We start from the raw sequence: 25,299 nt of genomic DNA, 5'->3' as shown, positions 1-25,299 counted from the left end.
AAGAAACAATTTTTGAACTCTGTGTGGGCATCCATGTTAGAACATGCAAGGTGACCTTCCATAATGTGTGATCTCAGATGTCTAGTTGAGAGTATGCACACAAAAAGGATCTGTGTTCATGTCACACCTGCTCTAAACTAATATAAACTCTACATTCACTCACAGTTCTCTTTCTGCTACAGTTAAAGTCTACAGGTTTCTGCTACAGTTAAATTCTATGCTCATCCAGGTTACACTGAGCACATAGCCCAAGCCTTGTTGCACTTATACTAGAAACAGCAGAAACTGATCTTGCAAATTTGTATCCAATATCCTTACTCTTTTCTGCAGCAGTAATTGTAACTCTCTTGCTCTTTGTGACTGTCCCCGGCCCTGCAGTGCCCCCAGTTCCCATTTACTGTGGTGACAGTAGCATCTGCAGGGTGGTAGGCTCCAAGCTACTTGTGTTTATGTGTTGGCTCTCTAGGACACGTGTTTTAGCAGACCAGGTCAACAGATAAATAACAGTTGAATTCACACTGCAGAATTCCTTGAGATTGTTGATTTAAGTTTCTCTCTTCTACCTGTCCCTGGTACTCAAAAAGCCTCATACAAACTCTGTACCTTTAAAGGTTCTCCCTTTCTCTTCTCTGAAACTGCCCATGGAACTATACAGGAAGAGGTCAGGAAAGAAGGTGGTGACAAGTGGCTAGAGGTGTAGAATGTGCATGGTGACCACTGTGGGAAGCTGCAGGAGCTGCTATTCAGAAGTGTGGTCCTACAAATGCACATCTCTGTGGCTAGCTTGGTATGCACATGATTTGGTCTTCTTGCTGTTTATCATCTAGTTGTCCCAGCACAGTAGATAGAAATAAATTCAGTGGTAGTGTACCAGTGTAAGAGTGATAAAATTCCGATGTTTTTAGGCAGTAAATGGAGTGGAACACTTGAAACACTGGTTTAGCTTCATGTAGAGGTAGTACAAATCTTTGAGTACAATCTATTGCCTGTAATTTTTCTAGCTTACTGTAAGAAGCTAAACTAGCTTACTGTAAGAAGCTGTCTCTTGATGTGGAAGTCACTGCCTTTCTTATAAAAGTATGGTTAAGTTCTTGAAAGATGCTGATAGGATTGCTTGACCTTTCTCAAAGAATGGGGCATTCTTTTCCACATGACAGTGCTCGGTGTCATCTCCCCCTACACACATACACACTTGTGTGGGCAGCTATTATTCTTTGGAAAAGGCAGCTGTCTGCAGAGTGTTAATTCCAAAGCAAGACAATACTGCTTCTGAAAATTACAGGATTAAATGCATGAGTCTTGATTTCATCCTCTCTGTACCACAACTCTACTGAATCCAGGGAAATAGAGGAGTTTTGATTCCATATACATGGTCTTATTTTCCAGCCTCTTAAGGTTACTTGTACTTTAAGGGGTAGAACAAGTCAAAGAGGAAAGCAGAAAAGTAGTATTAAGGAATTTTGTAGTCCAGAGGTTGAAAGGAAGTCTGGAAGACAGGCAGATGAGATAACTTCTTGTATGGAAGCAGGCCCAGAACTTGTCTCTTTTTGTAATGTGGATGGATGTTTTATTGTAGCTCAGTTTCACAGATGTATACTGCAAATATAAGTGCTCATTTCTGGCATCTTCTCATAAAAGTTGTGTGGAGATTAGTATGATCACAAATCTGTACGAGTCAGCAATACTATTCCAAAACACTGCTGCTCAAGACAGATTATTACTGGCAGCAAACTTTACAGAGAGCAACTCTAGTTCATAAACATCCGTGCCCTTCTCCCTTGCTAGGCTGCATCCTGCCTGGGATAGGAAAGTCCTGAAGTATGACTATAAGCTTCAAAACATCAGCTTTAACCCCACTTGCCTTCTGAATTTTTCCTTTTCTTTTATATCTTCGGAGGGCTTTCCTTTTCTATTCTGTATCATAGCCTCTTAATTAGAAAAAGAAACCTTTCATAATTGCTGAAGAAGCTAATGCAACCTATTTTTGTCTGGCGACAGGCTGAGTCAGGCGAATTGCTCTGACCTCCTCCAGCACATCTTCAGTTGAAGGTATAGCAGACCAGAAAAGTTGTTAAGAATTTTACATTATAATGCACTAGTCTGGGTGCCCTTATTCTCATAGACAAAAGTCTACTCTATTAACGTGATCCTCTGTCTTTGACCCTTACCACAGTGCATGTTTTCACTGTATGGTATTTTAAGCAGCATGGAAGATCTGGGTGTTACTGTTTGTAGCTCAATTAATCCACGTAAATTGTGCAACTGTTGGTCATGGGGATGGTGAAGCAAAGCAGGCAGCTTTTCAGGAAATCATGTCAAGCCTGCTCCCAAGGCAGACTGAGAAAAAAAAAAAAAAAAAAAAAACATTTCTGTGCAGGGGCTCTGAATTTATGCTTGCAACTTGGAGCCTATTTGTTCCATTTATTTGCATTTTTATGGGCAGTGACAGTTGAGAGTAATGAGTCTATGGCTCTAAATTCCTTATTGATGAGAGTAAAGGCAACGGCTAGATACATGTTTTGAAGACTGGGGGAAAGAGTCCAGGAAAATCCCAGCTTGACTTTAGATGGTTTCAATTTTACCACCAAGAATGATTCCAGGTTCACCTTAAATGGCTCTCCAATCTATGACATGAGCAGCTCTGTTTGGTACGGGGCAGCATGATGAACTGTGCATAGCATGAGCATGCAGTACGCACTTCGGTCTCTGGCCTGGCAGAGCCTGTCTGTAGCTTCAGCATGAACAGAACACTGGGAGTGGAGGCAGCAGGATCCCTGTGTTGCTCTTTTCAGTGACAGCAAAATTAAAGCAAAGGAGCATGAAACATTATCTTCCTACAAAAAATATGTGCATCATCTCTCCTTGATCGTTAAGCACCATGAGCCAAATTTTGCCTTTGGGATGCAGCATGTACACCTGTTTGTTCATTTGACAGAAGTACAGTCATAAGATAAAAGCCAAATGCATATAATTGGTTTCAGCATTCAGAGAAAGGTGTTTACGAGGATGACTATAATGCAAATTTACTCATTCAAAAGCTCTTCATGCAACCCAGAGCGTATAGCAACATATTCAAAATAAACTCTTGTCTATTGGTTTACTTTCAATGAAGAAAAAACAATATTAATAGTGTATTTATACCTCACATTGAAGATGGGAGTCACTGTGTTCCTACTAACTGTACTAAACTGGGGCTAAAACTCCAGCTCTGTAAACAGAAGGAAAATTTGACATAGAAGCAGTAATTTTCTGCCTAATGAAATATGGGAGACTACTTCAGATACAAGGCAGCTCTGTAAAGTGCATGGAACATCCATTTGAAGTTAATGGGGCCTTTGTGCAGCATCAAATACCATGATAAAATCTTCACTTTTAATACCGAAGTCAACAGTAATACTTTATATAATTTCAGAGCAAATCAATAGTGTGTTGGAGCAGGGCTCTGTACTCTGTTCCGCCTCTCACTCTTTTACCACTCTGAATTCACCCTCTTCTGCCACTGTGAGCTCCAGGTGCTGTTTGGTTTAGGAATGGGGATTCAGCTCCATGATGGGTTACATATTTTCCTACTCATGAACATTCTCTCACAGTACAACTCTTAGAAACTGTTTGATTTGCTGTTCTTGCTCTTAGTTTTAATTACTGTTATTGCTATTTTAATATCTAAGCTCAACAAGGGAAAATTTTGAAAACCAAAGTATCTAAGGTAAAGTATTGCTCAATCATCATTTAGAAGATGCTGGTTTGTTTATTTTAGATTACCAAAAAGAAAATGAAGGAAACTCAGAGATGTTTTGGCTTGGTGTTATCTACAATCTTCTGTGCTTAGCAAAAATGTGGTAAGCTTTGGCAATGTCCAATACAGGAAGGCAAAGCTGTCTGGCACTAGCAAAGAGAGAAACTGTTAAATTAATGTTGCATCAGATTACAGGCTTTAACTATGCTGATCAGAAGGAAGTTCTTGCTCTTCTTCAGTCTCTGGTGTGTCTTCAGTCATCTCTGTGGTACTTTGCTCTGTAAGAAAACGTGATGTCAGTACTCTAGTCTTGAAAAACATTGTGTATTTAAAAAAAATCTCCAGATTTCTCAACATTTTACTCATTTGCAGTTCATTTCCTGTGCTGACTCATATGGAAAAAAAATTATTTCCCACACATTCAAAGCATATTACATGCAATTAATGTACTTCCATCCAAGTTAAATATAAGTAGTGTAGCAAAAAAAGTAAATCACTTTGCCTTCAAAAATAGGTGACTTGAAAGTTGATTTTTTTTTTTAAACTCTGTTTTAAGGGAATAGGTACTCATTTATAACATTACTCTGTTTCTTTGTGTTTCTGAGTTGTACCTAGCATTTTTCATTGCATGCTTGACCTCAACTGTGACACACAATTTTGACCAACTACCTGTTTTACTGGAATACATGCAGGGGTATCTTTGCCTGGAAAGACATGGTAGATGGCCACAAGCATTCAGAATGACCAAAACAAAACTGTGGTCTGCAACGTCCAACAATAATTAAAAACATGTCCTTTTGGATTGTACCACTGCCATGCTGCCCTTGGATATTCTGTAATATTTATTCTACCAGCAACAACAAGACTACAAATTCAGGGACAAAATGTGTTTTCATTAAATCTTTACATATAGGCAATGTTTTTTGGACGGGTATCTGTTCACCTTTCAAAAAAAGGTGTGTTGCCATGATTGCCCACAATCTGTAGACAATATAAGGTTGAAAACCTTATATTATAAGGTTTATATATATATATAAATATATATATTTATATATATATATATATATTTTATATATAAATATATATATTATAAACTTCAACAGGACAGTCAAGCCTGTGGCCTAGGTACCTGAGATATATGCATTTATAGTTGGTCTCAAGGCAATCACGTTTCTGGTATGGATGCAGGTCCTCCAGACCTTTGCAGTCCTTTTGCAGGTAAATTGTTCAGTACCTCCTCTCTCACAGAACTAGTTCAGTTGCAGACAGAGAAACCTGTAAATATATATATATATATATATATAAATTAATAATAAGTCCAAAAAACTAGCACAGCTTACTTTAGTCTACTAATAGTAAACTTTGTGCACTTAAACAGTGAAATTGTGTTGTCTCTTCAGTACTGATTCACTCCTACCACCGTCTGTTCTGGTTTATCCAGTGTTTTTGGAACTCCAGCCAGCCATCCAAGTGCCATGAATAATTCCTTCTGGCCATATCTTTTAAAAACAGACTGTGTTTCTTTAATCCACTGTGCTGCTGTGGCTTTTGGAACTTTCAGCTATCTTCTCCCCTCAACGTGGTAATGCAACTTCCTCCATAAAGCAGGGCTCAACATTGATAAAGTGACCCCAGCTTTTCAAATGCAAGAGATTTAAAAAAAAAAAAAAAAGTTCTAGTTTGCAGCTATGGTCCCCTATATTTTTATCGCTACATCTGTACCTCTTCTTCCAGTCTATCAGTAACTGCAACTAATAAGTGATGGAAAGACTCCATAGTTTGAGAAAGTGTTTATCTAACCTTAATTTATGTGTTGTGTTTTATTATTATTAAATATAGCAGAATTTCACAGAAACTTTCAGTCAGTGCTTTCTGCCTCCAGTCTGACCAGCTCCTTCATAAAGAGTATTCTTGACATTTTATTTTAAGCTTGCTGACTCACTGCTTCAAGTAGATACTCTGGTTTGATCCAAGCCTGCATTTATGCAGCTTTATGCAGGTAGACAGTGATGCTATAAACAGTCACAGGTTGATCACCACTGTTTGACATCTACACAAAATGAAACTGCGTTTTCAAGCAATGATAGTTTGGAAAGCTCCCCCAGAACTTTTTTTTTTTTTCTTTAAAGGTAATTTTATTTTCTGAAAATTTTCTTGCAGGCTAAAGGAAAAAATGTTATTCATTCAGTTCATTCTTCCCTCCCCTCCTCCCAGTCCCTCTGACACCTGCCAGCCCAGATGAACTCAGGAAGATAGATGCATGTTGCCACTGCAACACCACAAGAGTTGTCCCCTATGGAGAAGGGTGAAGAGCTGTCAGTGAGGAGGAGGTGCCTCTGGAGCAGCTTGTGAATGAAGCTTTGTGACCACCTCTCCAATGGGCTTGTGCAGTCACAGCTGAGCCTTCCCAGGTCCATTTTCCAGATGATAGTGTGTTATGGTATAGTATTGTGTCTTTGATTATAGTTTATTCTTAATGCAAGTGGGCAACAGGTTTCCCTATGGAAAGAGGTTTTCAAAAAAATCTGAATCCAGCCTCTTTTGGTTTTGATTGTGAGGGAAAGGAGTAGTTGTGTAACCTTGTCAATGACTGCTACCAGGTGTCAACCCATATGTTATTTAAATGGCCTAAAGTCATTGTCTCTTCTCCTTCCCTCCAGTAAAGCTAGTCCTGGATTTAGGAGAATTAGCTTCTCACTTCAGTTGACTCAGAATGGATCTGGGCACCTAAATCCTCTAGTACTTTTGAGCATCACTGTGCAAGTGAGGATTAGTTCAGTCCCCTCTGACCTGCTGTGCAAGAGTTTAAAAGAAACATTGTGTTGTTTTTTTTAACACACGTTTGAAAAAAAAATATGCAAAATAATGATCTTAACATATCTACTAGCTTAATACTCAGCCAAGCTTCTCCTATGATTTCTTTCTTGAGTTAATAATTCTCCATAAGCGTAGATCTTCCCAGGAAGAGCCTTCTAACAAGAGCTAAACAAAAGCCTGCTGGAAATAGGAAGTTAAGTGCTACATGAATCAATTTATGCAGCATGCAGTTAACTGCTAGTTATAGACTAGTCAAGTATAGACAATGTCATCTGGACTCTGTAAAATTTCCAGAAAATGGATAGTTTGTATAGCAAAATAAATAGAGTGTGGATGAAAAGGTGGAAAGAAAAGTAGACATGCATACAGTATACGTAGTATAGATATGTTCCATGGGTACCTCTCCTATTTCTTCTAAATGTGACAAAAAATATCCTATTTGTGCAGTCCCACATTTGTGAAGTAGGTACAGAGGGCCAGACATTATACATGTGTTAAATTAGTATTTTTCTTTGGTAATAAATAGTTAAACATACTTTAAAGCAAATACTGAAAAGGAAATATTTAGCCTGTTTATCCTATGGGAGGGCTTCCTCCTCTGAGATGAGGCAGGAATGTTATCAGTAAATTGGATAATCAGGAATAGCTTAGCTGAGAAAAGAGGGTGGAAATATATTTTAAAATCACATTTGTCCTTGAACAGCATCAAGCATGTTTCACATTTGTTCCTAGATAATTTCCAAGCTCACTGTAATTTTTGTAAAATTGCTATTAATACGAAATTGCAGTTAATGCTTAGTGAAAAGAGACATTAAAGATGTTGGCGAACATTTGCTGACTAACTAGATGGAAAACAAAAACATTTCCAGTACATCTACAATCAGTATTTCAGTGATGTTAGCATAGATGATTATGACCCAAAACTACATTGAAAAACACCAATGTAGCTGAAGTAATGCTAATCTTAGGTCCCTGTGACTGCTCGGTACTGGCCATTACTCCTGAGATCAGCCCTAGAGAGGAACGTAATGGTAAGCTTAATTTTTTTAATGACCCAGGAATGAAGAAGAATACAAACTTTTTAATGTCCTTCTATGTACTTTTTCTGAGCTCATTTGGGACATCAGGTGTTTTCAGATAAGAAAATTAGATACATCTTCTTTTAAACCAACCTTCTGTCGACCAAAGTATCACTATTATGTGGATAACACGTTGTCATATAGCTGAAAAAAGCATCATCTAGAAGGGAAATTATTAAGCACTCCACCTTACTAGAAGTTGCAAAAACCATAAAATGAGGCAATTGTCAGAAATGTTTTTTCAAGTAGGGCATTGCCATCATGTAGAGTAAAATGCCTGCTCACCATTGTTTGTTGCTGTCCTTAATACGTCTCAGAGAGCAGTGATTCTTGTGGCTCATATGAAGCATTGATTGCTGAGACTTATCACTTCTCCCAGACTCTTTCTGCTTTTGTAATATGAATGCAAGTAAATGCAAGTTAAGTAGTTATCTACTCTAAATTGCATAAAGTTTAATTTTCCAGGTTATACAGAATCAGTAACTTTTCCTCTTTGACATAAGTCTATCTTATGTGATGAAGGGTGTTGCACATACACGGATCCCCTCCTTTTCTTCAAATTCTGAAGACATGTTCTGCGCTTGGAAACTGTGGTTACGTTATAGTTTCCTTTAAAACATGCAAGCAATGATTTTGAAAATCTTGAAATATTTGTTCTTAATAAAAGGGATGGAAGCATGCATCTTCCTCCCTTGAAAACAATTCCACTTTCCCAGCCAAGAGTGGAAATGGGTTATGGCTGGCATAACCTCTGAGTCGTTGTGAACTACAAAGCCATAGTCAGTATTTCCCTGATTGACTTCATTGGTGTAGTGTTATACATTAACGGGGGTTGTGTACTGATGAGAGAATGAGTATTTGCAATGCTAATATAGCTTGCCTTTCAAGCTGCAACTCTCAGAAGTGTAGCAGGCTTTACAATCCCTGTGGCATATGAAACTCTCTAGGCAGACTCAGTGCTTCCCCAGGTCTTCTTCTGAAACGTGGGGACAAAGTAGTGTCATAAAGTGACACCTTGTCTACCTCTCTAAACGCAGGCACAACACATTGGCATCATCAGGGGCTCATCTGCACATCTGTTTACAGCTGCATGTTAAGATGTTGTCTGTCTTGTAATGTTTGTTATAGCTAATAAACATGGAGAAGTTACACCAAAGATGTTTTTCTAAACCTAGTCCCTCAACTCAGCTGAGCATACAAATCCGTTTTCCATTAATAATCTCTGGATAGGACAAATGACCTCTGAGTACAACAAATCTTAAATATCACTAGAAGGGAGGACACAGGATGGTTTCTCTTGAAGAGCAGCAGATGAGCAACAACCTCTGACAAGCAGTTTTTTCCATAACAAGCTGATGAAATGCTCTGGCAGACTGTACTGCTTAGTGGTGTTCTCTGAGGGCAACAAAATCTTTGTTAGCTGAAACAGATTTTTCTGAAGAGCAACAGAAAATTCAGCACTTAGGACTGATGGAATTTGGGTGCATCTCTCACAGATGCTCTTTCAAAATGCCTCATCTGTAAAATTGAGCCTGTTGCTTAATGAAAGAATCAGAAATAATGCTGACCTCTTATACGCAAGGCAGCATAAATGCCAACATAGAGAGGACACTGGGTTATACTGAAGAACCATGTTCATTCCTGCGGTGATGCTGCTTACACTTAGTAATCTTGAGCACCCCTGGCCAAGGTCCATGGACCTTCCCCAACATTGATCTCCATGTCTGCCTCATCTCCAAGACACTTCCCTACTATCAGGATCTTCTCTCTGACCAGCGTCTTCACTTTGTTCTCTCTAAGACCGCTTTTTTTCAGAAATCCATCTTCTAGTACCAGCTCTTCTGGAAACCAAGCCTACAGTTTCTCCAGTGTAAGTAGACTGTGCAGAAAGAAGAACAGAGTATGATTAGCCTCTTAATTGAGGGGTCTGTCTCATGTCTTTTTATTAGCTGGAGGATTTGAGATGTGTCACTTCTGTTTAGTCCAAGTGTTATCAAAATTTCCAAGCAGCCATACCGCTTGCAAGCAGCAGGCTCCTTCTTTAGGGTTCAGGAATTCAGTTTTGGATGTTCACACGTGCATACACACAGTTATCTGCTGCCAATTAGTGTTCACAATTTCAGCTATTTTTTGCTTATGACAGCTCCATCTCCTAAATCTGAATACATGTATTGACCCAGATGCCTGTTAGTAAAATCCATCTGTGCCAGTGCAATCTGACATAACAATCTTCCCTCCTCCCAGCCGCCCCCCACCCCCAATAAATAAATAAATAAATAAACACCATGGCTTCAGAGGCATCCCACCAACAAACAGCTCCTCTTGCACTGGAAATCATTTTGCTAAAAGCAAAGTTATTTGATGGAATTTACTGGATTTCTTTTTTTTTACAGGTTATATCAGTGTACAGGCCAGACAGTTGCAGCTACCTAGACTGTTTATGCCTATAGTTTTCCTTATCTCTGATAGCAGTAACATAATTATGTGGTCAATACTTTAAATCAGGCTTTTGGACAACAAATGACATTATCATGCTGGTGCAAGCTGCGCATGTAGATGAGAAAAGTTATGACCTGAATCAGTTTGGTTTATTCCTACTTAAATCTAGGGTGAATTGAGATAATGCAAATCTTTGTTAACCCTGGAGAGTTTCAGTGATGCGTTGAAGCTGTTCCTGGGGATAGGTAAAATCTTAGAAAGCAGTTTGGCAATTTTGGTTTAATTTAATCAAGTAAAATTTCAGCTAAGTGTCCTTTTTGGTTTTCTTTGCTTCCCAGATTGACCCCAAGGCAGGTAACACTATTTTGCATTGCTGAGCTGCAGAAACTAGAATATAAGCATTCGACAGAAGTTTTTCTTTTTCTTTTAAACAATAATTGATGCCACATAGAGGTGCACTTGTAAGTGTGCTTTAAGCCAGCACTGCAATGAGTTAGGGTCTAAATTTGGTCTCAGGTTGTAACAGTGAAGGCTGAGATTGCCTCTCTGAGCAGATGACAGAAATAGTCAAAAGCGGTTTTATGCCTGACTTCTGTCATTTCGCTGAAATCAGTAACCTTTTCTTGAAATGTGTTAGTTTAAGTTTGTTTTGAAAAAGATTTTTCTGAAAACTTGCACGTGGGTTGAAAAGGTTCATTTGAATGTTTTTCCACATCTAGCATTTCACTTTTTTGCTTTCATAATTGCTGTGGAAAAGGAACTGAAACACCTCATTATACAATATGGTTGTAAAACTCTGTAAGGAAGCAGCATGCTGTGATTAACAGTAAAAATAATTCCCTGAAAACTGATCCCAGCAAAATGGTTATACCTGCCCAGTTACCTACAGCAGTGCCCTGAGTCATCTCTGATCTCACCACATCCTCCTGTCACTTACACCTGCAGCTTCTGATGAAGTCTTACCCAGCTATGTGTGCATCCAAGGGCAGAAATAGCTTTGGAGCAGAAGCCTGTTTCTGGCCGCATCCTGACCATGCAATAGGTGTTAGGCAGAGATGAGTGTAGTTATCCTCTGTCACTCCACTTTCCAGCTTCGTTGCCAGCTACTGTGAAATGGATAAAAGAGGGGGAGGGAGGAGAATCATGGCCATGGTAAACCACATGTCATGTGAGGCCCTTTGCTGCAGGCGCTGTTAGTCTGTCTGCGCTAACAAAGAACAGGAACAAGGAGAGAGGTTGCGCTGATGACGGAGTATTCATGCTGCACCACAGAAGAGCCAAAACCCTCAGTAAGTCTGAAAGAGCAGAAGGCCAGAGAGCAGCTGTCTGTTTACATATCAGTTTGTTTTTTTTTTTAACTAAATATTTTATAGTCAGATTGCCCTCATCTTCTAGCACACAGCAGTCTCTCATTTCAAGCCCATTGATGATGGAGCTCTGTAACCAACAAGAAATGTTAAAAATCCATTAGCAGAGCAGAGAGGATATTAAATCCCTTTGCTAAGGGCAGGCTGTTCTTTTGTTCTATAATTCTTTTCCCACATTTTCAGCAATCCTAGAGACACACTCTTAATTTTGCAGCATAGTCTTTGTTCACATATTATTTTTCTTGTTTTCAACTCCTCGATAATGGTATAAGCCTGAAGGGATGCACGACACAGACTCCTGATGGCTCTCGAATAGGAGACGTTTATTGCCCTTTTTTCACTACTACGTATACTTTTCCTGTAGCCCCACGCGCTGTCCACGCGCCCGAATCTGTCATACAATTGGTTAGAGACTCTCAGACATGCGCCTCGAGCCAGCCAGCAATTGGCCACTGCCCAAAGCTCATCTTTAACACTGTAGCCAATTTACTTTATCTCGACCTTGCTCAAGTTTTTGTTTCTACCGCTTGGTTCCTCATTATCTCTAATTCAGGGACATGTAAAATAGCACAAAGCCACCTGCAAATTCCTTTCCCACATAAGCCCTTCAAAAAAATCAAGATTTCAGCTTATATAAGTAATTCTAAAATATTCATGTGCTTTTTCAAAGCACCTCAAAACAGAAGGAAAAAAAGTTGCAACTGGACAGCTCTTCATTTCAGCATATGCAAGAACAGAGGTACAAATGAATTGAGCTTGCCAACATGGGGACCTTGTTTGAAATCTGACTTTAATCATTTTCATCTCAATGAGAGTTACTGTCCATGCTGTATTTGCTAATATTACTAAGACCAAGATCAACCACCAGTCAGCCATCTAGTCTTTCTTTGGGCCGCCATACCAGGTTTAATTTCTCCGTATCACCTTGTCCTTCTCAGCGCTGGTACAATCATCTCTAGTGTAGTTCAGTATCAACCTCCATAGACAAGTCCATGCCTATCACCTTTGAGCTATTTTCCTTCTCAGAAAAATAACCCAGTGCAAAGATCTACAAAGAAGTCTGGGAGTGCTAATGATTGTCTACAGTAGTTGTTATTGAGATATCAGTGTCAGTTTATTTAGAGCAAAGAACATTAGAGACATTGATTATGTTTGGGTTTTAGAGGACGGGATTTTTTCTTTCGATAATACAGTTAGCTGTTAGTTTATTTATCACGGTGTTCCTGCATCTTAACTAACATTTAGATGATCAAAAACATAAGACAATATTTTAAGAAATATGGAGGTGGATATTTCCTTTCAGGGGAAGACATTTATAGCAAAGCTGCTGAATATGTGAAAAGTGCATTGCCAAAAGAAACCCTTGCAGACAATTTTTTCAGTACAGGGCAGTGAATTTCATCCTCTTCTGATCATTAAGCATCAACAATGAGAATCTCTTTTGGACCAGGAGACAGGAAAAGCCTATTTGCCTTTTAAGTAAATCTCATTGCTCCTGTACCACAGTATAAAAGGGCTGTCAGCATTGGAAGTTCTTTGCAAAGAAGTTATGAAGTTGATTTGCAGGAGAAATAAAGGCATTTCCTCTTGCTGTTATGTATGATTTAAAACCATGAATTTAGAAAGAACTTTATTTTAGCATGGATATTTTTCTTTTCTGTAACAGCCCTTGAAGGAAAACTTGCCTATTACTGCCTCATTTTTTTCTCAGCACATCGTTTCTAAAGAAAACTATGTCACTAGGAAGTCGGTTCTAATTTTATGCACTGTTTTGTAGCCTGCCTACATACAAGGCAACTTTTTGTGCTATTTAAACATTGTATATTGCTAGAGGGACACTGAATGAGGTAGGCACTCAAATAGATCCGGTCCTCTCAGGGACACATAATCTAAAAATTATTAATTGTACAGGACAGGTACTGTGGCTGGAAATCAAGTTCTGCTCTACAAAATACAAACATACAAGTCACTGCTTGTCCCAGCACCCAATTCAGTTTAGACTGGCACAAAATAAACTCAGGAAAAGGGGATGCTCACTCCAACCGGTTGAGGTGTCAGGTCCGGACCTGGCAACTTGGGTGCAAATAGAGAGGTTCCTCTTCTAGATCATACCTGGTGTTGGACTTCTCTGTATAGTATTCCCCTTCCAGAAGATCTATAGGTTTAGCCTACCTGTAACTCAGCATGTTTTGAACTGAATAGATATATAGAATATAGAATATAAAAAGAATATAGAAAAAATACCAGCCAGAAGGTAAAATTTTTGAAGTCAATCCCATGCTGCTTTTACTCATGAAAACTTGCCTAAAAAAGATTTTTGCCTGCTTTTCTCTATATGCTTTGATCTCTTCATCCTACCTGTATGGTATTCATGCATGGAGTGTTTTTGCCAGTGTTCAAATGAGTGTAGACAATTTAGGCAAGTCAAAAGGGAAGGCTACCTATCAAGTGTGATTTTTTTCTCCTCAAAAAGGAAGATAGATCCTTTTGAATTGACAAAATGGAAATGCCAAGAGCTGCTGTAATCCATTTATCTGTGAACAGTCTAAGAACATTTCCTCTCCTTATTGCTTTTTTTGAATAATCCATTTGGTCCGGTATTTAACAGTAGAAAGTGCAATGGGTCAATTGCTAGTGGCACTGGTAGTTTTATGGAAGAGGAATATTTGTGTATCAGTCAATACACCTGGCAACGTTGCATCCAACAGTATCACACGGGATTGATATTCAGTGGCTGGTCATCTAGGATGTCTAGGAAGCATGGGTTTGGACTCCAATCTGTAGGCCAGCTGGGATTCCGTGTGTCAGCTGGGCAAGTGATGGGATCCCTGTGTCATTTAAGATGAAGCAAGAGGGTGTTGTCTAGGGCAGATAAAGGGGCAATTCCTGAGGTCAGCCAAGGCAAAGTGATGAAGACCAAGGAAGGATGAGCAAAATGATGCCTAGCTTATCCTTGTTAACCTAATGATTTGGGGGAATCAAGATTTTTAAATTAAAAGGGGTAAGTATCCTGCACAGAAAATGTCATTCTCTGTTTTACCTGCAGCTCTTGTGGTCTGAGGCAGAGTGAGGACAAAGGAAGAGAGTGAGCATTTGTCTCCAGTGACAGCCAGATGTGGGGAAAGGAAGTAGCCATAGAGGAATTTTTTAAAAACAGTCTCCATCCTTTCAGTGTCAAAGCTTTTACGCAAAAACAATTAATTAAAAAAATGAAGAAGGGGGCAGGGGAGGACATTGTGCAAAGACTAAGAGATGGATATAGAGTCACCAGTGCTATTTCAGGGACTTCTCTTTCTCCTTCTAAGGTGACATCCCAAACCCCTCACTGCTACAGTACTGGCCCAGCTTGCTTTAAATTCTCCATTTCCCATAAATTCTGGCACAGAGACAGATTTCTGGTGACAATTCCAAATGTGCTCAGGGAGAAAGGGGGCAAGGCACTCATTATTTTTATCAGCCTCCCACAGCAGAAGTTGAAGTTCTGTGGAAAATAAGTAATTTTAAATGTATTTATTTATGAAAGCTTTAAATCAAAACGATTTCTGATTGGCACGTTCATCTCAGCTGGAACAACAAAAAATAGTGGTTGGGTCACAGCTGGGCTAGCTGGAGGTGCCAGCCTGTGTCTTTGCCCTTCTTAGTTTTCTCTGTCTCTTACTGATAGAGACCTGAATTTTTTTACCCTTTCTTCTTCTTTTTTTTTTCTCACTTTAGCATAAGTGCCTAATATGGTTATCTTTATATACTCAGCATGATGTCATGTTGTTACCAACATTTGAAATTTTCTTTCAGATTTCTTCAGGCTGTAGAGCTCATTCTCACTTACTAGCTATTAATCTTACATTAAGTCTAGAAACAACAGGCAAAAAGCATCATCCAACAGTGCTGCAGCCATAGCTGTGCTGGCCAAGAGGATGATAAAGGTTCTGTTTGCAAGCATGTGACAAATGCAATTCTCATTTGCATTCCCTAGAACAAATGTCACTTTCCTGAAATGAAGAGTAGTTACTAAATTACTTTCATTGGAGAGACGGGCATAAAGCCTTGGAATTGAATTCTGCCCTTTCCATCTCCTCTCTCTCTCTCTGCCTTCGAATGTTTCCATTCACCTGAATTGAGGTGTTCTGATCCCATTAGGACTTCCTCCAGAAAAGGCTTAGATTTATGAGAGTGATGTCCTTTTGGTAGTATTTAGGGTCACATTATCAGAACAGTTTAAGATTGAATTTTCCATGGCTGTACCAAAAAACCTAGCCCCTGGTTTAGACACTCAGATGGGAGCTGACCCAGTTGTAGAGTATTTCTAGCAAGGTGTTATTAAATATGACCTGCTTCTCAAAACAATGTGTCCTTCTAGTGTTAGGTGTCTGCATGCATTAACTGGTATCTGAAGAAAACAACTGTGACAGAACCTCATTTGTAAGTTTAAGAGCCACTCAAGTATCCTGACATGAGTTTTCCTCATTTGCTTCCAGTGAAACACTGTTTCTTTTGGCAGTTTTGGCTTTTTCATTTGCAAAACTATACCAGACTTTACTGACCATGATAAAATGAATAGATGTGTTAATAAACAGGACACCAGACATGTGCACGTGCATTTGTGAGTGTTGTCTTCCTATATGAATTTTGTGACTACATTGACAGGTATGTTTATGTGCACTACAAGTCAACTAAACATGTCTAGTACTTTCCATTCTAAACCACAGTTCTAACAGCTTGCAATTTTCACAACTTAAACACCAGCATCTGGGCCAAGTAGTGCCTTATCAGAGACACCTCTTCCCCTTTTACCTATTAGTCCCTCAGATAGGAGCCATGGCATCCTAGTTTTGGCAAACATGTTCATATTGCAAGGCATAAAGAGGCAAAGACAGTGGGACCACAGGAAAGCTAATGATGCTACTAATCATCTTCTATTTGGAAATATGCAGATGACGTAAAAGAACACACACTGACCGATGAAGGTAAAAAAGAAGTATTAAATAAAGGTGCCCATTCGTTGAACACTGTCCACTCTGTTCACTGAATGAAGTACTCTGCATTGAATAAAAATAATCTCAAGACTGCAAACAAAAAGGGACTGAGCAGGACCTTTGTTCTGATATGCTCAGCATTTAATAATTTAAGCAACCACAATAAGGTTCTTCAGAGAAGGGAATAGGGATGATTACCTATTTAAAATAATGATAAAGAGTCCATCAAAGCTGTTCATCTCCTCCTCCTTTGAGAGAAAACTGAAGCAAATTGTAGGTAGGGTCCTCAAAGTTCAGCTTAATTGCAAAGCCTTTAGTCCCTCTATTTCTGATCCACCACAGATGGAGATGACTGGTATGTTTGGGATGGGTAAAGGCATTTCAGTGAGTATGTTATACCAGTAGCTTCCAGCTGTGCATTAAGGTTGGCATAGAGGAATATCTGCTATTGGGAATAAATTGTAGGCTGCAGTCATGCTGGCAGATATTTAGGGGGCAGGAAGCAAAGAGCAATGACCAGGCTTGCTGTTCGCCAGAGCAATATGCCCAGCAGAAATCCCTGAGAACAGCATTTTTAGTGTCCCAAACTTCACAGGTTCTGCAGGAATAGTGCCCCTTCCAGAAACTGCTTTGGCCATCTCAAATGTTAACTCTTTCCTCATTTTCTCCCTTCCCCACATTTCAGCTTGTCGAAAGACTAACCCAGTGGGAATAAGCCCACCACAGAGAGGCTTTCAACTTCAAACACACCCTGGTGTCCTATGAGAGATAAGTGAACCTACCCAAGTTCCCTCAAATAGTCTGCCCCAGTATGTTGTTATTATTATTACCATCATTATTACATTATTTCTTTTTTACTTTTAGTGATTAATGCCACTTATTTTCTACTATTGAATGTATGTTCAGTCCAAATTCCTTGCTTTCTCATGCTCTCTGGGGGAATTTATTTTCAAATAACGTTTCTAGACATTGCTATATCCTATGCTACTACTTTAGGCATCATGAAATACCTCTTTCATACTGGTGTGACTGTCAACAAGTTCAGTCAGCTTTATGTAAATTGCTTGCAACACCCATGTTCGGCCTGCTTTTTCCCAGTTTCAAACTATAGGGATGCCTTCCAAAACCAGCAAAGCCAAACAAAGCCCCTGCAAAGTCAACAAGCTTGCTTAGATGTTAGCCCAAAAATTGACCCCACTGGTCAAACCCTGGTCTTATTTACACCTGTACCACATGTGGACCAGTTCTTCTTCACAGCGTGAGCTGTGACTGTACCTCAGTGCTGAATCTCAGGAGTTTTGGGGGCAGATGCACTGCCGGTATGTATTTGTCTAACTTCTGGCATGCAGTTTTGAAATAGCTTAGCCATGATCCTCTGAGGAGGTTTGAGTTAGTGTGATGGAGAAAAGAAACTGGAGAAGAAAGATTTATCCTGGGGGAAAATTAAAATGTTTCCTGTAGAAATGCCTTTTTCAGAGCTTGAGGTATGATGGGTAAGTGTAAATACAGAATAAACTCTTCTTCTTTAAGCCCTCAGAGGGAGGCTGGGAGATATTTGCAAATCACTTCCAAGCTGCCTAGTCCCAAAGTAAACCAAGTAGTTAAAAGTGACAATGAATTGATGATTGAAGCTTTTGGTAGTTGAAGGCAATTTCATTTTTATTAAAAAAAAAAAAAAAAAAAAAACTTATTGTAGACTCAAATATGTGAAATACTTTTCCTCTCTTGGAAGCAACTATTTACCTGTCCATATGTAACAAATAGCATTCAGTAATAGAAACGTAAAGTATTACTCTTTTGTAACTTACTGCATTACACTGATCACGGCTTATTTCTACATGCCCACAGATTTCTCTTCTGAATAAGTTGTTTGATTTTGAAAGTAGCACGTCTACTTTGCATTCATTTTGCACATCATTTGAATGCTCAGTTACATCAACAAATGTGTATCTTCTGTGGTCACACAGTTATACCATGTAACATTAACATTAAAATGGCTGGAATAGCATAACAGCCAGCAGAAAGGACTGTGACGCTGTCTGCCCTTTTAGGTGAATCTCAGGAATGATTTGGTAAAGCAGGTAAGAGTTTCACCGTTACAGACCAGCCTGAGAAGAGAGCTAGACCCAGTGTAAACACTGATGCTAAATACCTGTTTTGTAGGCAAAGATGTCATTTTCCTTTCTTGTTCCATCCAGTAGATCTAATAAAGCAACGTGGAGGAAGTCCCAGTTTCTCACAGCTGTCTGTGTTGGTCATTGACCATCAGGAGGGATGAAAAAGAGTCCTCACAGCACACTAATCCAGGTGCAACCACACAGAAAAACAAACAAACAAAACAGCAGGGATATATTCCAGTGAATTTTGTGCTTACTAGAAAAAAAGGCCCTATGAGTGAGGCTAGGAATCTGCAGGTACCTGAGCAGTGAGTCTCCATGCATCAGCTCAGCTGAGAAGGGCCAGATAGGCAGCACATGGGAGGCCCCCAGAGTGCACCCCAAAATGCCCAGTTCCATTCACTCCTTGTCTCTCCAATGGTCTTGGCAGCAAGGCAGTGAAGATGCTGGTTCCCTGCCCTACAAACAGCACACAAATGAAATGCCTGGGCCTTGCTCAGCGAAGCCACCCCAGCTCCTCCAGCCTGCCTATGCCTGGCATGGAAGTGGCCACTTCAGGGACATCCTCCCCTGAAAGCAGTCCTATTAAGGCTCATTTTTTTGGCACCAATTTGGTGCATCTTTCCCTGAAATGCTTCTTTCAGAAGCAGCATTTAACTGAGTGAAGTCAGCAGCGTGTACATGGTGCTGACTACTCGAATAACCAAGAGCTACATGAGTACTTTCAGATGTGGGATCTTCTGACTCCTCTGACTAATATTCCTATCATAGCTGACTAATGAGGGCTGGTTAAAATGTCAAGAATTTTTTTTGGTTTGTTTCAGTTTTTTTTTTTGTTTTTGTTTTTACTACATCATTCACTCTCACAGTAGATGATAATGAACTGACATAGTTTACTCATCCTACTTATACAGTCCCATGGCAGGAGGAAAAGAGTTGCTGCAGCCTAACTGATACTGCACAGTTTGGAAAGTCTTACAGGTGTATGAATAAGAGTGACTGCTCCTACCTGGAAGCACAGATTCAGCTCTGATATTTAAGAATAGGTCCACATTGAAGATAATGCAGAACAACTATTGCCCAACAAGGAGAAGTCTGCTTCGGTACAGCAAAATTTCTGCTGGAGCTCCCCAAACTGTGGGACTAGATTTTTTCACTGTCAGTGAAAGAGAGCAAGGAAAGGTCCATGACATCCTTGCTGCCCAGCTCAGGGCTATGCAAGGGGCAGGGAGCAATTCCTGCATGTCCCTGAGCACTGGCCTGGGGAAGCAAGAGCTGCAGCCCCTAGGTGGATGGGAAGGTAACACTAAGCAAGATGTCTCAGCCCCTTTCTTGCACATCTGGAGCTACCTCTTACCCATTAAACCTGTCCCTCTGCTGATGGCTTGGCTCCCGAGGACAGCTTCAGAGCCTGGATGGTCCTCTGGTGGCTCCCTCAGCCATGCACTGCTCCCATGCCAAACCCTTATGAAACAGCAAAGGAATTTTGCTTGATGTTCATAAGGATGAGACATCACTAACAGAACTATCACACAATAGGGCATAATTCAATATATATCTGAAGGCAGCACTAGCTTGAGAAAGAGCCTAGGGAAGAAATGCCTAATTTGAAGAGGATGTAAAGAAAATGCATGTATATATGCATACAAAAAAAATAAGCAAGGTAAAGTTTGCCATCAGTATTTACACTACTACAACTGACCTACACATCAGCTCTTTCAGGTCATTCGTTAAATGCATGGAAATTTGTTTAGTGCATGGAAACTATTGATTTTGTCTAATTAAATTATTTCCTTGCATTTCACAGGGACAAACACTAAACATGGACTGCGCTGTAAAGCTTGTAAGATGAGCATCCACCACAAGTGTGCAGACAGTACTGGACAACAGCGTTGCATGGGCAAGCTGGTAAGTGAGCAGCCCAGGGCAGCAAGGGTGCCAGGGGCGGGGGGGGGGGGGTGGTGGTGCTGAGGGTAGGACACGACATACCTTGCTTTGTATGCCAGACCCCCAGGCTAGCATTTATTTGAAAATACAATTACATAATCCCCCAGGCTAGCATTTACTTGAAAATACAATTACATAATCCAAACCTAGCTACATATCAGAATTAATTCCTATGATTTAAACCGTACTTGCTGTAGTTGAAATCTCTACAGGAAAAGCTACATATTAGTCAAAATATTTTGGCGGAGTTTAACAAAAGAAAAAGCCTTCAAATTATGTTTTATTGTTTTTTTTCTACTGTTAGGGCTTGAAGAAAAAACAATAATTCATCTTTAAAAAAAAAAAAAGACTGAAGGAGATTTCACAGTGAGACAGTACAGAGCTTTAAGCAATCTCTCAGTAGGACAGGAGACCTGCCCTGTATGGACACAGCACCTTAGTACCTGGGTCACCTTCTGAGCAGCAGGTTCTCATTACTGGCGAAGGCCAGTAAAAAAGGCCAAAAAACACTTGGGAAAATGACTATTTGGAATATGGAAAATGGGTATAAATACTCCTGTTTCAGATGTTTTCAGTTCTGTTGCAAACGTGCCAACTGAAGGCACTTAAGACAAATCTAAGCTAAAAAAAAAAAAGAGCCTCATATATTATATGAGGAAAAAAAGCAAGCATTGACTTCAAAAGGGCCAGAAAACCCACCTCTCCCTGGAAAGATCTTTTCTCTCCAAGTATATTTAGTGAATGCTATCATTGTTTGTACTCCTGAAGCAAATCTTGATACATTTAAAGCATAATCATAGCCCTAGTGTGAGTCTTTCTGGTACAGGAAGTTGAAGAGCTGAATTACCCTCTTGCAGGCCTGGGGCAAGCCAAATATTAAGTCACACTAATTGTTTCACATGTTGCTTGATCCCAGCCTCAACTGTTGTGGTCACTAGTTTAAAAAAACAGAAAACGAGAGGCAAAATTTATAGCAGAAAGAAGTCCAGCAAAGTCATGGGAGTTTTACGAGTTCATGCGGTGTCTGAATTTGGTTTGTTTGGGGCCAAACTGAGGCTGGGGAATTGGAATTTATTCTTGTAAAAAACCACATATATCAGTCCCCTCATTCCTTCTTAATCCATATTGCAGCTCATTAGTGAAAGAACTAGTTCTGTATCTTTTTTTTTTTTTTAATGTATATTGAATATAGGGTACAGAAAATATGCATATCCTCATGAGGCTTTTCCACTTCTCAGTGTGGCTAGAGGTTCTAAAGGCCTGCAAAGATCAGAGGTCTGAAAATCCTTTTGTGAATCTCTAATGCCTCGAAAGGTATTTCCAAAGACTTAGGTGTTAGCACTTTCATTTTGGGTACTCAGCCTTTACCTGAGATACTTCCAACCTGAGATGGTAGATAGAAAATTAACAGAAAATATTTAATCTTCTAAGGATGGTCTTTAGAGTGATACAGGACACCTTTATTGACAATACTGTGGTATTCTTTAATGGTATAGCCTGAGTTGTTATAGTGCATTTCTCTACAAACAGACATTTAGGGTACATCTGGTGTTGACTTGGGGAATTTTTTGACCTTGCTAGACAAAAAAAGCAGTGGAAGCTGTGGTCAGTCAGCAGCAAGCTTTAAAAAAATACGTAGAATTGTTCTATGTTTCTTGGGTTTCACAACTTTTTTACTTGAGAACATGGAAATTTGGAGACAGGGTGGGGAAGGATAGATGCTTGTTTAGCAAATGAAAATCAATGCAAATTCACTTCACATAAGAAGAAAGGGAGAGGTGAACATAGAGCTTCCCAGAACATCTAATGATTCAGCACTTCTGCTGCAATTAATTAGTGCTACTTTTGTGTAAGACAAAAGAAAAGAGGAGGCTGGAAATGAGCCCCTCCTTCTACATAAATATGGGAAATTAGTTTTTTCCGAGAAAAAAATCAAATAAATCCCTGATCTCTGCACCCTGCAGTGACTCAACAACAAGAGGCAAATTTCCATCCTTGCCACACTTCACAGAAGAAAAATCCTCTCTCTTATGCCACTAGCCAAAGAGCTGAGTTTATTTCTACTACGTCAATCATGGCAGCAACGCACTTCATATGTTTTTGCTTTCTCTCCCTCCAGCCAAAGGGATTTCGACGGTACTACAGCTCACCACTACTCATTCATGAACAGTTTGGCTGCATCAAAGAAGTGATGCCTATTGGTAGGTTTTGATTGCTTTTCCATTCAGTCTCCCTTTGGCAGTGCTCTGCAACAGCAGCAACAGACTTCCAGCCATGGTATTTGCCCTCAGCAGCCTTCCAGCTCCTTTCAGTGACTGTATGTCCTTTTGCCATCTCAGGAAAGGACCACTTCAAAGATACAAAGCTGGAAGAGGAGAGGGTGTGTTTATTGTGCATTTCACTCAAAACCCACTACACAATAACCTCTTAGCAATAATCTTGTTTATAATAATAGCCACCTGATCTCAAGGTAGAAACTTAGAAGAAAGGTGACAGTAGAATACTGAGGTGAAGGTCTGAGCTGGGAAGAACAAGGTAAGAGACAGACATCAAAACAGTGAGAGGCATTCACATCACTGGTCTGGCTCTTGAGGGACTTGCTAGGTTCCTGTTCTTTCTCACCCACCTTTCTTACTTTATTTTTTTTCCTTATTGAATGTTTCTACACTTTCCCCAGGTGTTTAAAAGACCAGATTTTTCTCATTGTAATAATTGAAAGGGAAATTTTTGAAATGGAGAAGCTGAGTTGGTTCTGGATAATACTCCTTTCCACAAGTACTATGACCAAGCAAGCCTGGCAGTATAAAAAGATGAATGCCAAAAATAAGAGCCTGTTAAAAAGGGCATTTTTTTTAATGATTAAAAAAAAAAAAAAGTCAGTTAAGTGAATTTCATTTACATTTCTCTTTCTAAAAAACATCTGGCATTTTTGTCAAAAATAGTTGAAACATTTTGAAAAAATGACTTTTTTTGACTAAAAAATGAGGTGTGCTTTTTTCTCATCAAAAATCAAAATTCCATGTATTTTTTCAGTACTTTTCCAAAATTTTCTTCCTTTTATACAGTGCTGCTAAGGTACTGTATGCTAAATGTTTACTGCCTTGTATAACAAAGGAGGCTGAGGTCTAATAATGCAGTAAGTATAAAAGGGTTTCATCTGGATCCCTTCACGCCAATTGAAGACACCCATTTCTCTGCCATAGGAGACTATTTCAGGACTAGCTAAGAGGGAGAGTGGGAGTGAGAAATGATCAGACCCACCAGTGGGAGTGGTGGCCTTTCTGGCTACCCCTAGACTGTGCTGAGCAACCTGGAGCAAATTCCTAACTGTGAGTACTTTCTGATGACTGCCCCCAGACCCCAGTTTGTCCCACACTGGGGATATCAACATTTCTCCAGGAAGATCCAGGTCATCTTGCTTTTCCATGTTATCGCAGTAGCAGTGTTATGAGGGTTAATGGCATAAAGGTGATGGCCCACGCACACCACCCAGGTGCTCTGTCATGGTTTTTCCCATCAAATAGCCAGTGTTGAAAGTGATCCCAGAACAGGCAGGAAACATGGATTAAAGTCTCTTGGTATATTGTCTCCTTTACATTGACATAGGCAGTATCAGTGGTGAGTAGGGAAGGAGGGTTGCAGGTGAAGTGAGATGAGGGAATGACAGGGATTCAAAGAACCTGTATGAGGGAAGGATGATCTTTATGTGAGCAGAAAGGCAGCAAAACAATTGCTAGCAAAAGCCAATTCCACTAAGTTATTCAACTGCTTTTTATCAGGATAGTCTCTCAACTTACTTTTCTAAACATACATCCCAACATGTTGGTACAAGCAGATGTTTCTCCAAGTGGAGCAGGAACACAGCCAGAAATACCTTTCAGGGATTGATGTGTGTTTTGCTCCTTCTGTTGCAGCCTGTGGCAATAAAGTTGATCCTGTGTACGAAACTCTCCGCTTTGGGACTTCCTTAGCTCAGAAAACTAAGAAGGGCAGTTCTGGCAGTGGGTCTGACTCTCCCAATAGGAATTCCGTAAGTATCCATTTGTTCCATTTTCTCTGTAGAGGAGCAACACACATTGATTCACAGGAGCTGGTACTGAAGTTCACAAAACTTGCATTTCAAGCTGAAAAAATAATAATAATAATAATAAATAAATAAAAGCTCATTCCCAGCTCCTGAAATGAGATGGGAAAACACTTTATTTTTATAAACTCAGGTTTTAAGTATCTTTTCAATGACTCTTGAGAAAAAGAGTAAAATACAAATTAAGTGAATAATGTTCTCTTATCAGATTGGAAAAGGTAATTATATTCTTTATTTTTGCGTATCTGTGGAAAAGTAGAACAGAAATATTTAACTGTGATCCCAGAGTGAACACATCCTGCCTGTTGCTGGTAGTGGACATTTACCCTTCACACAAACGACAGTGTTGGGATTGAAGTCCTCAGACCCTAGATTTAGAAGTACACCTTCTTCCTTCTCCATTGTATTCTCAAGGGGAGCATCACAGGGTTGGGCTCCTCTCTCCAAATCCCAAATGCTGGCAGGTGTTTTCAGTTTGTTATATCCCAACAAAGAGATTTTCACCTTAATGTTAATCTTTGTCATTCATTCTCCCTTGTCATGAAAGTCACTTTCTTCAGGACTATGGCAAGAGGGTGGAGAAGGAGGACAAGGGAGAAGAGAGTTCCCTTAGTCCTGACTGTGCTAAATCCTTACCTAGTTCAGTAATACCACTTAAGCATTTGTGTAAGGTAATGTCTTGTAATGTCTTTTCTTTTCCCAAGAGATTCTCCTCACCCCTCAAAAAGCAATCACAACTG

General features: G+C 39.7%; 1 protein-coding gene and 1 long non-coding RNA gene across 7 annotated transcripts in view; one reads left to right on the top strand and one right to left on the bottom strand.

Annotated features, from left to right (window-relative positions):
• STAC (SH3 and cysteine rich domain) overlaps positions 1-25,299 on the top strand; it is a 107,363-nt gene that overhangs the window by 45,141 nt on the left and 36,923 nt on the right. For all 6 annotated transcript variants that reach the window (XM_080578843.1, XM_080578847.1, XM_080578846.1 and 3 more), the window contains 3 exons: positions 20,336-20,436; positions 22,595-22,676; positions 24,390-24,505. In XM_080578843.1, the coding sequence (XP_080434969.1) occupies positions 20,336-20,436; positions 22,595-22,676; positions 24,390-24,505 (299 nt within the window). The remainder of the gene's footprint in view (positions 1-20,335; positions 20,437-22,594; positions 22,677-24,389; positions 24,506-25,299) is intronic.
• LOC308189118 lies at positions 5-24,389 on the bottom strand. The gene is made up of 4 exons (XR_013946030.1): positions 24,273-24,389; positions 11,035-11,177; positions 4,866-5,011; positions 5-4,014 (listed from the first exon to the last, which is right to left on the bottom strand). It is a non-coding gene; the product is annotated as an uncharacterized lncRNA (long non-coding RNA).

The sequence above is a fragment of the Anser brachyrhynchus genome (genome assembly GCF_964034855.1).
Source record: "Anser brachyrhynchus genome assembly, chromosome: 2".
In the NCBI taxonomy this organism is placed as follows: domain Eukaryota; kingdom Metazoa; phylum Chordata; class Aves; order Anseriformes; family Anatidae; genus Anser; species Anser brachyrhynchus.
This window is presented reverse-complemented; position numbering and strand designations above follow the sequence as displayed.